Below are 14816 nucleotides of genomic sequence, written 5' to 3'. Positions count from 1 at the left end.
GTAACTGTTACTAAAGTCCTGTAGGAAAGTGTTCCCATGCCCACATTTCTGTCTTTGGAAACATGCTTTCGAGTTTATATAAAGTTTAAATTGGAACGCTCCTCACAGATCATCTTATTTTCCAGTTTTGAAAGCCAAGTTCTGGAGTTGAGATTAGCATGAAGTCTCTTTATTCCCCAGTCCAGTCTCTCCCCGCCCCCTCACTTTTTTTTAACACCTTATTCCAGTTCTGTTCTGCTTAAGCATGAGACATGTGTATGGTTCATAGGAGGCTTGGCTCCCAATCTCCAGAAAAGAACACCCCCTCAAACTAATAGCACTACAGAATTATTGTCAAACTTTTCCTCAAGAATGGGTGTATCTACATCTGATGAGTTAATCACCTGCTTCCAGGCAGGAGAGAGACATCTAAATTTAGGATATTCAGTCCAGGAAGCTATGATGTGATTCTTGTCAGAGACTCCTTGAGGCCTGATTCTGCAGTCCCCCGTTGGAGCCATCTTGAGACATCCCAGACCCTTTAGTTCTCATTTGAAGCCCATGATCTCTCTCATGAAGCCATGTCTTTTTCTTACAGGCAGGTCCCCGCCACCTGAGCGTGCTGTGTGATGTCTCTGGGAAAGGTCCCAACACTGCCTGTGACTTCGACCTCCGCAGCCTGCAGCCTGACCCGAGGCTGGAAAACCTTGTACAACAAGTGAGCGCTGAGGACTTCGAGAAGCAGAATGAGGAGGCCCGGAGGACCAATCGGCAGGCCGAGCTCTTTGCCCTTTATCCATCAGTGGATGAGGTGGGTATGACTGTCTCCACACTGGAGAATTTCAGCGAAGACACAGAGAGCCTCCCAGGAAAATACTATTGCTTGTCATTATTGTATAGCAATGTCGGGATGCTTAATTGTGTGATTTCTGGGCTGTGTATTTCAGGAAGGCAAGCCTGTGTAACAACAGAGCAAATTACTCATCAGTCATACCCTCGTGGATCAGTGGTAAAAATCTACCTGCAGTTCAGGAGGCTCAGGTTTGATCTGTGAGTCAGGAAGATCCCCTGGAGGAGGGCATGGCAATCCACTCCAATATTCTTGCCTGGAGAATCCAATGGACAGAGGAACCTGGTGGGCTACAGTCCTTGGGGTCGCAAAGAGTCAGATACAACTTAGCAACTGAGCACACACCCTACCAAGTCTGGTGGCTTACTTACTAGTGTCCTGAGTTTGCTTTAGCTTTATTTTTTTCTCATCCATATTTTCCAACTACCTTGGTTTTATCATCTATTTATTTTTTTTGCAGTGGCCTCAAATCCTCATTTTTCATTGTCAGAAGGGCTCAAATCCTCTTCTGAATGAGGAAGATTAAATATGAATAATATGGACAGTGTTATCATCCCCATCCTTCATATTGCAAAGTAAGAATCAGAGAGGTTAAATAACTTGTTCATGATTCAGCAGGCAGATTGAATTATAGAAGGGGATCACAACACATTAACTCCAAGTTTTATGTTTAACTGTTTATCTATATATGACTATACCTAATGTAAATCCAAAGATGACATAAACAGTCACATCTTGTAACTCTCAGTTTCCACCTATAGATTTAGAACTTTTTACCAAATTTGTCAAGAAATATTATATCTGACTGATACGACCTTCACATTCCTCTTCCTCCCAGTTCCCTGATGGAGGTGCCAATAGGTAATAATGACCCAGAATGGATACCAGAAGAGAAGAAACAGTTAAGGGGTGAGGAGGAGACTTACAGTGAGACATCAGCTCATTAAAATCTCTTTCACTAGATTAAATGGGAGGATATCCAGGCTTGATTACAAGGATGAATCATAGACCATTTTGAAGGAATTGTGTTTTATGGTCTCTAAACGGTGCAGAAACTCAGTTGAGACTAAAAGTTATGATCTAGCAGACATCCTAATGCGGCCTGCTTTACTAACGAGAGGATTCTTTGTGATTAGTGTATAGGATATTTGGAAATTGGAAAGTCTAAAATACTTGACAGCTTCTATACTGGCCCTTGAATGTGCTGAAGTTATACACACAAAAATTACATTTGCTCTTATAACTTGTACTTTCTCCAAAGAAAGTCCTGTAGAAAAAAGGGATAACTTTCTTACCTACTATGAAATGACTACAAATGCTGATTTTATTTTGGACAACACATTCATGAAATTATTTTATATTATTATTACTTTATGTCCTTGTGAAGAAAATTAGAAGAGAGGTGAACTATTATATCCAAATTACAACTGAGTATACAGGGGAGGCAAAACTAGAATTCAACCACCAAGCTTCTATGAGGCGAGTTCTTTCCCTGATTCACTCTGATTCTGTAAAAGGCATATGCTGGTCCCTAAGAGAGGTGCGCTATTCTCCAGATCATAGGGGAGTTTGCACTAGGACTCCTCTAGGTTGCAAGTGATAGAACCCAACTAAAAACAACTAAATTTTTTTTTTTAAAGTGGAGACTTATTGGCTTGTAGTGAAATCTCAAGCAGGGAGATGTGGAGTTGGCCTCAGGTTCCACTGGGTCTGCTGACAGAAGAACCTCATCTCTCATATTATCCCTTTCTCTCTTGTGATCCTCTCTCTTTCTCACTGTAAGTATCTCTCTGTTTTCTCCCAGGAAGAGGAAAACAAGAGGTGTCCATGACTTTTGCTTCATTGACAATTCATTTTTATATCAGATAACTGTAAAAGTGCAAGAAATTCACATAGTTTAGAGGAGACTTGGGAAACATATGAACATATAGACCTTGTTTGGAACCTGAATTAAGAAACTAACTATAAAGAAAACAGACAGTTGGGGAAGTTTGGAGCTGACTACATATTTCATTAAAATAGGAAATTATTTTTAAAAATTAATAGTAGCGTTATAGTATATGTTTTTAAAAGTCCTTATCTTTTAGAGGTCTCTACTGAAGTGCTCACTGATGAAATTATATGATCTCTGTGGCCTTGTTCTGAGCGATCCAACACTGAGTGGGGGAGTAGTAACTGAGAGTACATGCTGTGTGCTATGTTAAGCTGTTTCAGTCCTGTCCAACTCTTTGAGACCCCATGGACTGTAGTAGCTCACCAGGCTCCTCTGTCCGTGGGATTCTCCAGGCAAGAACACTGGAGAACCTTCCTGACCCAGGGATGAGACCAAATTGCCCATAAGTCAAAATTGTTGAAGCTAAATGATGGTTGTGTATGATCCATTACAGTATTTTCTCTACTTTTGTATATGCTTACAATTTTCCAAATGAAGAGCCTTTTAAAAGTATACCAAAGTTTTGAATCCACACCAAAAGCAGAATGTTTTTATAGTGAGGCTGTTTTCCAATAAGGGGCCCCTTACCTTTCAGATGTGTCTGTCCTGATCACCCTGAAAGTTCCCGCTTGCTCTGAGGGCCTTCACCTCAGTGTGGGCATCAGAATAGCACCTCCTCTGAAACAACTCAGCAGTTCCACCCACCAAACTGTTTAACACAAAGGGGAATTGAAAGTTAGAGTGGTGGTGAGTTTACACTTGGGAGTATTCCACCAAACTGGGCACAGATTTAATAAGAAGATGACTGTATTGCTATTTAGAAAAATTCTTCTGGTTGCTATCGGGTATTCGGGATGTCATTTATAGCCCAGGAATTGAGAGAGAGTAGCACAGAAACATATACATTACCATATGTACAGTAGAGAGCTAGTGGGAAGTTGCTGTGTAATACAGGGAGCTCAACTTGGTGCTCTGTGATGAACTAGAGGGTTGGGGTGGTGGGGTGGGAGGGAGGTTCCAGAGGGAGTGGACACGTGTATACTATAGCCGCTTCATGTCGTAAGGCAGAAACCAACACAACATTGTAAAACAATTATGCTTCAATTAAGAATAAATTTAAAAAATATAATTAGACATGGACCTATTTGTTGGACACTTGTGAGCTGCAGACCATTCATCAGAGTTTGTGTACCCACCACAAGAGCAGGAATTAAAGTTCTCAGGATGACTTGCACTGTCAGTCTTTGCATCTATGACTATAATTAAGATACTGTGATAGTTCACATTTGAATTTTTAAATTAATTTTCCTTGGAGTATAGGTGCTTCACAATGTTGCATTAGTTTTTGCTATATAGCAAAGTGAATCAGCTGTACGTATACTTGATACTTCCCTTTAACTCTTCAGTCCCTATGTCGTGAAATAGACAGACACATCTCTTAACGTGTCATTACTAAGCTTTTCAATTCTTAGAACTTTATCAAGTTCTAGCTGGACATGTCTATTTAGAACCTATAAATTCAGCCCCAAATCTCTCTCATCTGTTTAAGGAAACTGTGAACCAAGAAAGCCACTGTATTACAGTATTAATGGTTTACAGCTTTAGGTGAAATTTTCTGATTCAGATCTCAAGTCTGAAACTCACATATTTACTGGTAAAGCCCTCAGCAGGAGAAATATTCTGATTGTGTCCTTAAAGCCAGCAAAAAAAAAAAAAGTCAACAATAGGTGTAAGATTTTGCAATGCCATCTGGTGGATGTTACTAAGCCTTATCTATGTTCACATTTCCTTCCTTCCTCTTTTGGTCTCTTTGTCTTAAATGTTTGGTTGTCTGAAAGGAGAAAAATCTTTGCTGTAAATGCTGACTTTGAAGCATGGGGGTTGGATAATAAACTCTTATAAAAGTTAATGTATTGTTCTGTGATTAGAAATAAAGCAAATGCAGCTTGTCTTGCATGGTAGATAGCAGTCTTCCCTTCCCTTGGTTAACTGCTGATTAATTCACTACTGATTTCATGGGAATTCACTACTGATTTCTTTTACAATGTGGTTAATAATAGGAGGATGCTGTGGAAATACGTCCGGTACCAGAATGTCCCAAGGAACATCTGGGAAACAGAATATTGGTCAAGTTGCTGACCCTGAAGTAAGTATCAGCAAACACTACCTACTCGATTGAGATCTGTCTTGCCTTTCAGATACAAATTGTCTTTCTCATCAGAGCTTGAATCAGGGAGGACCCCAACACACTTTTAACAGTGGGCAGCTGTGAAGTAGTAGAAAGACCAGAGTTCAGAATCAGGTAGCCCCAGATTATATTCCTGCCAGGCCTTTGACCGTCATTCTACTATGAAAAGGAAGACGAACACTAAGGTTAGATGTCTAGGTAATTAATTGAGCGAAATGTCCTGCGTTAAGAAAAATAGCAGTAAAAGCCAGTGGTGTGCTGGAGTCCACTCTAACTCCTGAGAGCTCAGTGTATGCTTCTCTTCCCAGCTCTTTATTCAGTGAAGTCACATTGGTAGTTTGAAATTAGCCATGGTAGAATGGTAGAAATATTTACAATATTGAAATCAGAAAATGCTACAAGTTAGATCCTTTTTATTCTTAGAGATTTATATGCATTTCCCAACATACCATTATTAAAACACAATGAAAAATGCAACTAAAACTCAGTTTCAGTGCCAGAGGACATTAGAGTGTAGTGGGACTGTAGCAAACTATCCTCTGGGGGCGCTCACTACTAGCTTGGGCCAACTCTTGCCATCCAAATGAACTGACCCATTTGATCAGTTGTCTGATTTTTTTTCAAAAAGAGAAACTAGAAATCCAGATTTTTCTGCATGATTTCCTGACTTCTTAAATATTTTCTCACTTCCTTCTTCGGTAACACACATTTCAAACAGCACATGTCTGAAATCTGGATTCATCTCATGGGTCACGTTTGCTTGAAAGCAATTCTTTTTTAGCTTTTTAATTGTATTTAAAAGTCACACATCTTCTATATGTGTATTAATTTTGTACTTGTGTATTAAATATTATATGTGTTACAAAACAAGCATAAGTGAAACATTTTGAAGGATGAACTCAATCAATTAAAATAAACTATAGTATTTCTTCCTGAGTTCCAGTGGATTGTCTTGCCTAACCCTGGAGTGCCGGCATGCCTCTCTTTCCTCTTTATAGACGATTGCTTTAGAGAATTAGTTCTTCCACTTTTTCAGATGATAGGCACTTTTGAAAATATTGAGTTGTAACTGCTCTCAGTTCAGTTCAGTTCAGTCCATTGCTCTGTCGTGTCTGACTCTTTGCGACCCCATGGATTACAGCACTCCAGGCTTCCCTATCCATTGCCAACTCCTTGAGCTTATCCAAACTCACGTCCATAGCGTCGGTGTTGCCATCCAACCATCTCATCCTGTCATCCCCTTCTCCTCCTGCCTTCAATCTTTCCCAGCATTATGGTCTTTTCAAATGAGTCAGTTCTTCGCATCAGGTGGCCAAAGTATTGGAGTTTCAGCTTCAGCATCAATCCTTCCAATGAATATTCAGGAATGATTTCCTTTAGGATGGACTGGTTGGATCTCCTTGCAGTCCAAGGGACTCTCAAGAGTCTTTTCCAACACCACAGTTCAAAAGCCTCAATTCTCTGGCACTCAGCTTTCTTTATAGTCCAAGTCTCTCATCTGTACATGACTACTGGAAAAACCATGGCTTTAACTAGACAGACCTTTGTTGACAAAGTAATGTCTTTGATTTTTAATATGCTGTCTAGGTTGGTCATAGCTTTTCTTTCAAGGAGCAAGCATCTTTTAATTTCATGGCTGCAGTCACCATCTGCAGTGATTTTGGAGTCCAAAAATATAAAGTCTCTCACTGTTTCCATTGTTTCCCCATCATTTGACATGAAACAATGGGACCAGATGTCATGATCTTAGTTTTCTGAATGTTGAGTAAAGCCACCTTTTTCACTCTTTTCTTTCATTTTCATCTAGAGGCTCTTTATTTCTTCTTCTCTTTCTGCCATAAGGGTGGTGTCATCTGCATATCTGAGGTTATTGATATTTTTCCCAGCAGTCTTGATTCCAGCTTGTGCTTCATCCAGCCCAGCATTTCTCCTGATGTACTCTGCATATAAGTTAAATAAGCAGTGTGACAATATACAGCTTTGACGTACTCCTTTTCCTATTTGGAACCAGTCTGTTGTTCCAAGGCCAGTTCTAACTGTTGCTTCTTGACCTGCATACAGATTTCTCAGGAGGCAGGTCAGATGGTCTGGTATTCCCATCTCTTGAAGAATTTTCCACTGTTTGTTGTGATCCACACAGTCAAAGGCTTTGGCAGAGTCAATAAAGCAGAAGTAGATGTTTTTCTGAAACTCTCTTGCTTTTTCCATGATGCTCTACCTAGGCAAAACTATGTAGGCATAAAAATTTTTCATACCCTATTAGGAAAGTCATCCATCTGTTGAAGTCAATTCATGAATCTCTTAGGCAGCACTTGGTTTGCCGTTAGGGCACTTGGATTTTGGATTCAAGACTGTATTTCAGCCTGGGGACTTCTCTGGAATTTTGAGTTCTTATAAGTAAAGTAGTTAGACCAGATCATCCCAAAGTTCCTACGTGCTGTAAATTTCCGATTCTAATGTGGAGCCTCCCCAATTCCTCTCCTCAGAACACAAGCCAGCATGACTGCTTACACAGTTGTGGGGCTCTCTTGGTGTTGTAGCACTCTCCTAGAGTCAATGCTACCAGTTGGTGGGGGAGTTAGGACTTTTTGTCTTGTACAGAGATGAGCAGCCAATAAGCCAGCTTTGTGTTGAGCAGTGGGTACATAAGGGCAAACGCTGGTCCCTGGGATCTGACCCAGCTGGGGAAAACTCTTAGCCCTTCAGCAGGAGGACTAAGTGGAAGTGGCTCTTCCATCCCCCTCTGCATTCATCATTCAGGAAATCCACCCTATTGTCTGAGTCTCTCACCCACTCCCACAGGAAGTGCATCAGGCCACTGTTGGCTGCAGTAACTCTGCTCTTTGGGATTGGAGGAATTCTATCCTCTGATGCTTGATACTCGGCCTCCTAGGTGTTTTCTCTAAGTAAATGGCAGCTCTTCTCACAGATGGGAAGACATGGCCACTAAGACTATTGTTAAAAAAGTAATCATGTCACTTGGATTTCTCCTGACGAAATTTGTGAAGTGTAGTTTATAATGATATTTTCCCCAAACTGCCAAAGCAGAAATTAAAGAGAACTGTAGTGTTTTCTCAGTCTTTGACCTGCTCCAGTGTCTTAAATTGTATTCGTACCAACATATACCTGCAAGAGGGGAGATGTATCTTTCACTACTTTAAATAAACTGGACAAACGAAAGCAAGTTCTTATAGGTAAACCTGGAATGTTTAAATATGAATAGTAAAAATTATGTTAATGATATGTAGTAAAAAAAATATTAAATGATAATGTTAAATTTTATTTGTGGTAAAATACAGGTAACATAAAATTTGCTGTCATATCCATTTTTCACTAGTATTTCAGTGGCAGTAAATACATTCACATTGTTGTACAGCTATTGCCACCATCCATCTCCATAATTCTTGTCACTTACCCAAACTGGAATTTTATACCCACTAAACAATAACTCCCATTTCTCTCTTCCACCATTCCCTTATGGGAGTGGAATTATACAGTGTTTGGCCTTTAGTGACTGGTATATCTCACTTACACAGTTTCTTCAACATTTGTCCATATGGTAGGATGTGTCAGAATTTCCTTTCTTTTTAAGACTGAATAATGTTCTGTTGTATGCACATACCATATTCTATTAATTCACTCATCTTTGATGGACACCTGAGTTTGGTTCCACCTTTTGGCTACTGTGAATAACGATGTTCCTTGACATTGTTTATAAAGTATGTTCACACATACTGTCTTTCACAGTCCTTACAACAATCCTAGGAAATGGGAAGAATAAGTATCCTTTCCTCATTTTACAAGTAAGTGAAACTGGGGAAAGTCAGTAACCCAATGAAAATTCCAAAATTAGCCAGACTGGGAGAGGGGAGAGAGTCCAGGTCTCTCTGACTCAGTGTCTGTGGCTCTTCTATCGTGCCCACTGTCTCACTTCCAAGGTGTCATTTGACCAACTCTTTTGTCTGGTTACCTTTGTCCACATATTCTGTAAAAAATTCTCTTTTTAGACAAAGCTGTGATAAATCCATTCTCTCACATACATTTGAAAACAGAATTTGACCTAATTTGCGTGACTTCTGCAGTGGTGGTGGTCCAGGGCTTGACTACTAGGGCTCTTAGCTGGCAGCATCATAGGTTGTTAGTGAAGTAAAGTTGCTCAGTTGTGTCCGACTCTGTGTGACCCATGGACTGTAGCCCACCAGGTTCCTCCATCCATTGGATTTTCTAGGCAAGAGTACTGGAGTGGATTGCCATTTCCTTCTCTAGGGGATCTTCCCGACCTAGGGATCAGACCCGGGTTTCCTGCATTGCAGGTAGACAATTTACCGTCTGAGCCACCAGGGAAGCCCTGTATGTTAACCTGAAACATTTAGAAAGTGCATGTCTGTTCCATGTGCATCCTATAGCAAGCAGGGTTGTGCTTGGGGTTGCCTTCTCTTGTCTTCAGCCCACCATTTCTGGGGGCATTGGCCATTAGGGCCAGTATGAGAGCTGCTCGTTCTAGCTCTCATTGGACCCTCACACCTCAGTGTTGATCAGCTGTGCTCAGCTCCCTGTCTCCACCTCAGTTCAGAAGCTCCCCTGGCAATGGAAGGACCAGACATTCACACACATCGTAACCTTATTTCCTTCTGGCAGGTCCCACTATAAATCTAAAGAAAAGCAACTTAACTTTTCTTTTTGTACGAGCTGAAAGCCGCAGCCCTTAAAACTGAATAATAAGAGCTACCTATTCTGGCAGTAAAATGTAAACTGTAAACAAGACCTTTAGCTAAGACACACTCAATCCTCTGAAAACCCAGCAGCTACAACAGTAAGAAGTGCCATGTGGGATCAGATGGAGAATCTGTTCCACATGCTCTCTGTTGCAGGGCCACCAGCAAGCACTTTCATGATCTCAAATGATTAGGAATTTTCTATGGACCTCTCATATTGCTCTATTAATATTCTCATATGATTCTCATATGCGTGGAGCTACCCAAATACTTCTGGAAACTACTTACATTTTTAACCAGATTATGTATCTTGGCATTTTCAAAAATCTCAAAATTATCAAAGTTAAATCCATATAGACTTTTCTCTCTTTCTCTGACAGGTTTGAGATAGAAATTGAGCCCCTGTTTGCCAGCATTGCCCTCTATGATGTTAAAGAAAGGAAAAAGGTAAGTAAACAAAAATAACTCAGCCCTGAGGGCATCGTATATTGTTCATGGAATCTTTGGGTTCATTTCTTTAAATATCATTTCTATGCAGTAAAAACACATTAGATTTGAAAGCAAATGACCTTTGATATGTCCAGTTCTATTGCCTTTGCAGTTTTTAAAGACGTGACCTGGAAAGGTTTGTCGTTTATGTTCCTTGAAGAATCTTGAAGGAAAAGTTGATAGCCTGGCTGAATCAGAGAACTGATATAGTGACATATGGGGTTACACATAAAGCAAAGCAATTTACACACGGCTATAACAAGCTCAGTGCATGTAATGTTTCCTGAGTTTGGGAGTTTTTGCATTTTATTGTGAATGGAAGGCATCTGGTGCAATAAAAGTCTAAATTTGCCATTGGGTAGAGTCCTCACCAAGTATAACATGCTTTTAATTGAAAAGACTTTTCCATGAGTGTTTTAATGTTTAGTCATTTTGTAACTCCTAAAGAAGGACAGAAATAGCAAAACCAGGGGAGACACTTCTGCCCCCTTGCTCAAATACTATAACCACTCAGTATTTAAGAAGTGTGTTGTGTATTTTTAAGTAAATATTAATAATTATGAAGATTTGTATTAGTCAGGATAGGTTAACTGCTAAAACAGGAGAACCCACCACGAACACACACACACATATTCAATGGTTTAAAACTGTAGTTCTCAAATTTGTACAGGCATCAGAATCCCCTGGAGGGCTTGTTAAAACAGTTGCTGGGCCCAGTGCCAGAGTTTCTGATGCAGTAAATCTAGTGGGGCCTGAGAACTTGCATTTCTAACAGGTCCCCAGGTGATGCTGAAGCTGTTGGTCAGGGGGCCACATATGGAGAACTTGTGGCTTAAGGAAGGAGAACTTTCTGTTGTTTGTTTCTTAACAATCCAGGGATTTTCCTAGTGGTGCAGTAGTTAAGAATCCACCTTGCAGTGCAGGGGACTCAGGTTTGATTCCCGGTTGGAGAACTAAAGTCTCACTTGCCCCAGAGCAACTAAGCCCGCCCCTGTGCATCACGAGGGAAGATCTCACTTGATGCAACAAAGATCCAGCGTACTGCATCTAAGACCCAAAGCTGCCAAAGAAATAACTAACAGTCCAGGGTAGGGGCAGGGGCACAGGGTCAACAGTGGTTTGCTCCACTCAGTCATTCAGGAACCCAAGCTGGCATCTTTGGTATGTGTTCTCGCAAATCATTCTTGTCACGGCCACTGCAGCTCCCAGAAAAGGGGAAAAGATAGCAGAGGGTGGAGGTGGGTAGAGTTGAAGCCTGGAAGTTTGACCCATCACTGCTCCTGCTCACAGTTCTGTATCTAGATTGGAGAGAATCTAGTTACAGGCTTCCCAGGAGGCGCAGTGGTAAAGAATCCACCTGCCAGTGCAGGAGATACAAGAGACGTGGGTTTGATCCCTCGGTCAAGAAGATCCCCTGGAGTAGGAAATGACAACCTGCTCTAGTATTCTTGCCTGGGAAATCTCATGGACAGAGGAACCTGATGGGTTACAGTCCATGGGGTCACATACAGTCAGACACAAGTGAGTGCATGCACACACACACACACACACACACACATATACAAACACACACATATGCTTACTCCTAACTGCAAGGGAGCTGGTAAATGCAGTCTCTGCCTGGGAGCGTCTTCTTGGCTGTAAATCTATTAGTGGTGAAGGGAAAACCAGTTCTGCGAGGGTCCTTAAGTAACACTGTACTATTTGGACCGCTCGTCCAACATGAGTGCGCCATCCATGGAGCTCTCATCATGTCACACTCTTGCTCAAAATCTTTAATGGATCCTCACTACCTGAAACATTAAAAACAAACTCTTTACCTTCCATGCCTGGCTTTCTTCAGTATGGCTCTCACCTGCTTTCTTTCCCTCGAGAGCCTAGGCAGAGTCAAGCTGGATTTCTCAGTATTAACTAAAGTCACTGCAGATTTTCCAGCTGCTGAGACATCTGTGCTGTGCTCTCTTCCTGGTACCTGTCACCCTCCAGCTCTGCCTGGTGGAATCTTCTTCCAAGGCCTATCCATCTCACTCACCTCCCCCTTGGAAAGCATTCCCCATCCGCCCCACTGGATATGACCTCTCACCCTCAGGAATTTACACAATGCTTTTTCCTCTGAGTGTGGTCACTGTGCTGCTGCTGCTGCTAAGTCGCCTCAGTCGTGTGCGACTCTGTGCAACCCCATAGACAAGAGCCCACCAGGCTCCCCCATCCCTGGGATTCTCCAGGCAAGAACACTGGAGTGGGCTGCCATTTCCTTCTCTCCTACAGTGTGGTCACTGTAGTTAGTACATATTTGCCTTTTCCCTCCTTCTTGAGTGTAAGCTAATTGGGAGCCCAAGTAATGCCCTGATTTTCTTCAGTGCAGTACCTGGCACATCACTGTATTCAGGAGATATTGGTGGGATAATAAAAATTTAAATGTTTCAAAGAACATCTCTCAAATGACTCAAAAATACCTAGAGACTATGACAAAATATGTATCAGATTTTCCAGCAACCACTGATCATAAACCATGTCTATGATTACACTTACTTCTCGTGAAATTTGGTGGGGCTTCTTCACTCTTTTTTTTTTTTTTAAATATGTTTAGACCATGAGAACAACTGTAACTCATTTTTTCATTTTGCCGCTCGTTTACAGATCTCAGAAAATTTTCACTGTGACCTGAACTCTGACCAGTTTAAAGGATTTCTGCGTGCTCACACGCCCTCTGTTGCCTCATCCAGTCAGGCAAGATCTGCGGTGTTCTCAGTCACCTACCCATCCTCGGACATCTACCTAGTAGCCAAGGTGGTTCGATATAGTCTGATTTGCACATTCTGATGTTCTCATTGTTGCATTAGTCCCAGTGCCTGTTTAGGGTGAAAGAGGTGTCAGAAAGTATTACATGTCCTCTGTGAGATTCACTTTGTTTCCCTCTCAACTGTCCTCCTTTTCCTTTTCAAGCAAATTGTGTCAGATGCTGGAATGACTCTGAATTTTGAAGTCATACAGTCCTAGGTTTCAGTCCTGGCTTTGCTACTTAGCACCTATATGACTTTGGGCAATTACCTAACCTTTCTGAGACTTAGTTTCCCCATCTGTTAAATTGGGATAATAACACCTCCCTCAATGAGTAGATGTGACTACAGAATAAAGCCTGGTATGGATGAGCACCCTTCCTCCTAACAAGGAAAGCCCCATCGGCTATCCAGCTCTGGGAGGCTGCTGTGGAGAAAATCTTGGACAGAGTCTCCTAATCATGTTCATGATTTTGTAAAGACCCAGAGTTAAATGCCTGCAAATATCTAGGCTCTGACAGTTTGAGATGTGGGTTTTAGTTTCCAAGCTTCACTCTTCCTGTTTTTATCACCATTGTAGGCAGTGCTAAGTGGAAGGACCTTTCATTCTAGGTTGTGCTCTTTACCACTGTAAGAAGGCCAGAGACTTTGTCTACACTCCAAATGGCTGGTTAGAAGTTAATGGCACACATTGAGTATTTTACCTGCCTTAAGCCAAATAATTAGTCTCATTGACTCTTTACCCTCAAATTAAACAAAGTTCAGATGTTTTGATTTCATGTACACCCAGAATTCTAGGTTTGGGACATTGTCTAGTTAGCATAGTGTTTTGTGTACATAATCTCATTGATTCCTCCTTGATCACATGGGAGTAGCATATAGATTCCAAAAAGTTCAGGTGATATTGAAGTCACTTAAGTGACAGATGTATTTCCTTTCTTTCTCCATTTACACCATTTTGAAAAGATTCTGAAGGTCATTATAGTTTGAAGGGAACTTGTGTAAGTTTTTGGAAAATATAGTTAAAATTCTGTTGCTGAAAAGACACATATGTTGTTATTAAACTTAATATGTATACTTTTCATTGCAGTATTACTTAGACATACAGGAAAATTAGCTTAAATGCATTCTAGCAGCCTTTCAACTTGGAGTTGATTTGTAAATTCTCTCCAGCCTGAGAAATCAAAGAAGCCAACACTAGTTCTATAGATCCAAATTTTACTTCCAACTCCACTTCTCAGAGGATGACTTTATTTTGGCTAACCCATGGTAGGTAGTATACTAAATATCAGTGGTTACCTGTGGGTGACTATTGCTTATTAAATGTATTCCAAAATTTTTCAATGTATAGATGTATTCATTTGGCAATGATAAGCATTCTCTAAATTGTCTGGGTAGAGTTAAGAAATTTAAATCTGTCCAGTAAGAGTCCCTAGTTTTCTTCTGATTTGTTTTTCTTTACAGTAAACCACAGTTGTTGCTTCTTTCCCTCTAACTAGGGCTCTTTACCTCCAATAAATCCCCAGGCAATTCTGATATGCCCCATCGCCTACCTGCCATGGTTATGCGGACTCATGCATCTCTTTTACACATCAATCATGAAGGACCATATAGTAACCTGTCATATCAGGGTGCAGCTTTGACTCACAAAGTACCTGGAGTTAGCCTTGCCCAACTCGGTGAAGGGAATAGTGTCTGCTGGTCTCAAATGTGGATTCTCCTACTTCCAAATTCTGGAGACCCCTCTCTTGTGCCACACTATACACGTGAAGTCATAGCATTCCAGTTTTTTGCTTCAGTGTCCCAGTTAAAAGATTCTTTGTCTCTGTTCAAAGTTCATTTTAAAGATCACATTTTAATTCCTTGACCTCATGGAAAAATT

General features: G+C 40.9%; 1 protein-coding gene across 5 annotated transcripts in view; it reads left to right on the top strand.

Annotated features, from left to right (window-relative positions):
* DOCK8 (dedicator of cytokinesis 8) overlaps positions 1-14816 on the top strand; it is a 233481-nt gene that overhangs the window by 93529 nt on the left and 125136 nt on the right. For all 5 annotated transcript variants that reach the window (XM_086415413.1, XM_086415417.1, XM_086415415.1 and 2 more), the window contains 4 exons: positions 578-790; positions 4823-4908; positions 10046-10112; positions 12795-12944. In XM_086415413.1, the coding sequence (XP_086271539.1) occupies positions 578-790; positions 4823-4908; positions 10046-10112; positions 12795-12944 (516 nt within the window). The remainder of the gene's footprint in view (positions 1-577; positions 791-4822; positions 4909-10045; positions 10113-12794; positions 12945-14816) is intronic.

Source organism: Bos grunniens, chromosome 8, assembly GCF_055505025.1.
Source record: "Bos grunniens cultivar Pamir isolate PY7600 chromosome 8, Bosgru_T2T1.0, whole genome shotgun sequence".
Classification (NCBI taxonomy): Eukaryota; Metazoa; Chordata; class Mammalia; order Artiodactyla; family Bovidae; genus Bos; species Bos grunniens.
Note: the sequence above shows the minus strand (reverse complement) of the source record. Positions and strands in the feature narration are given on the sequence as shown.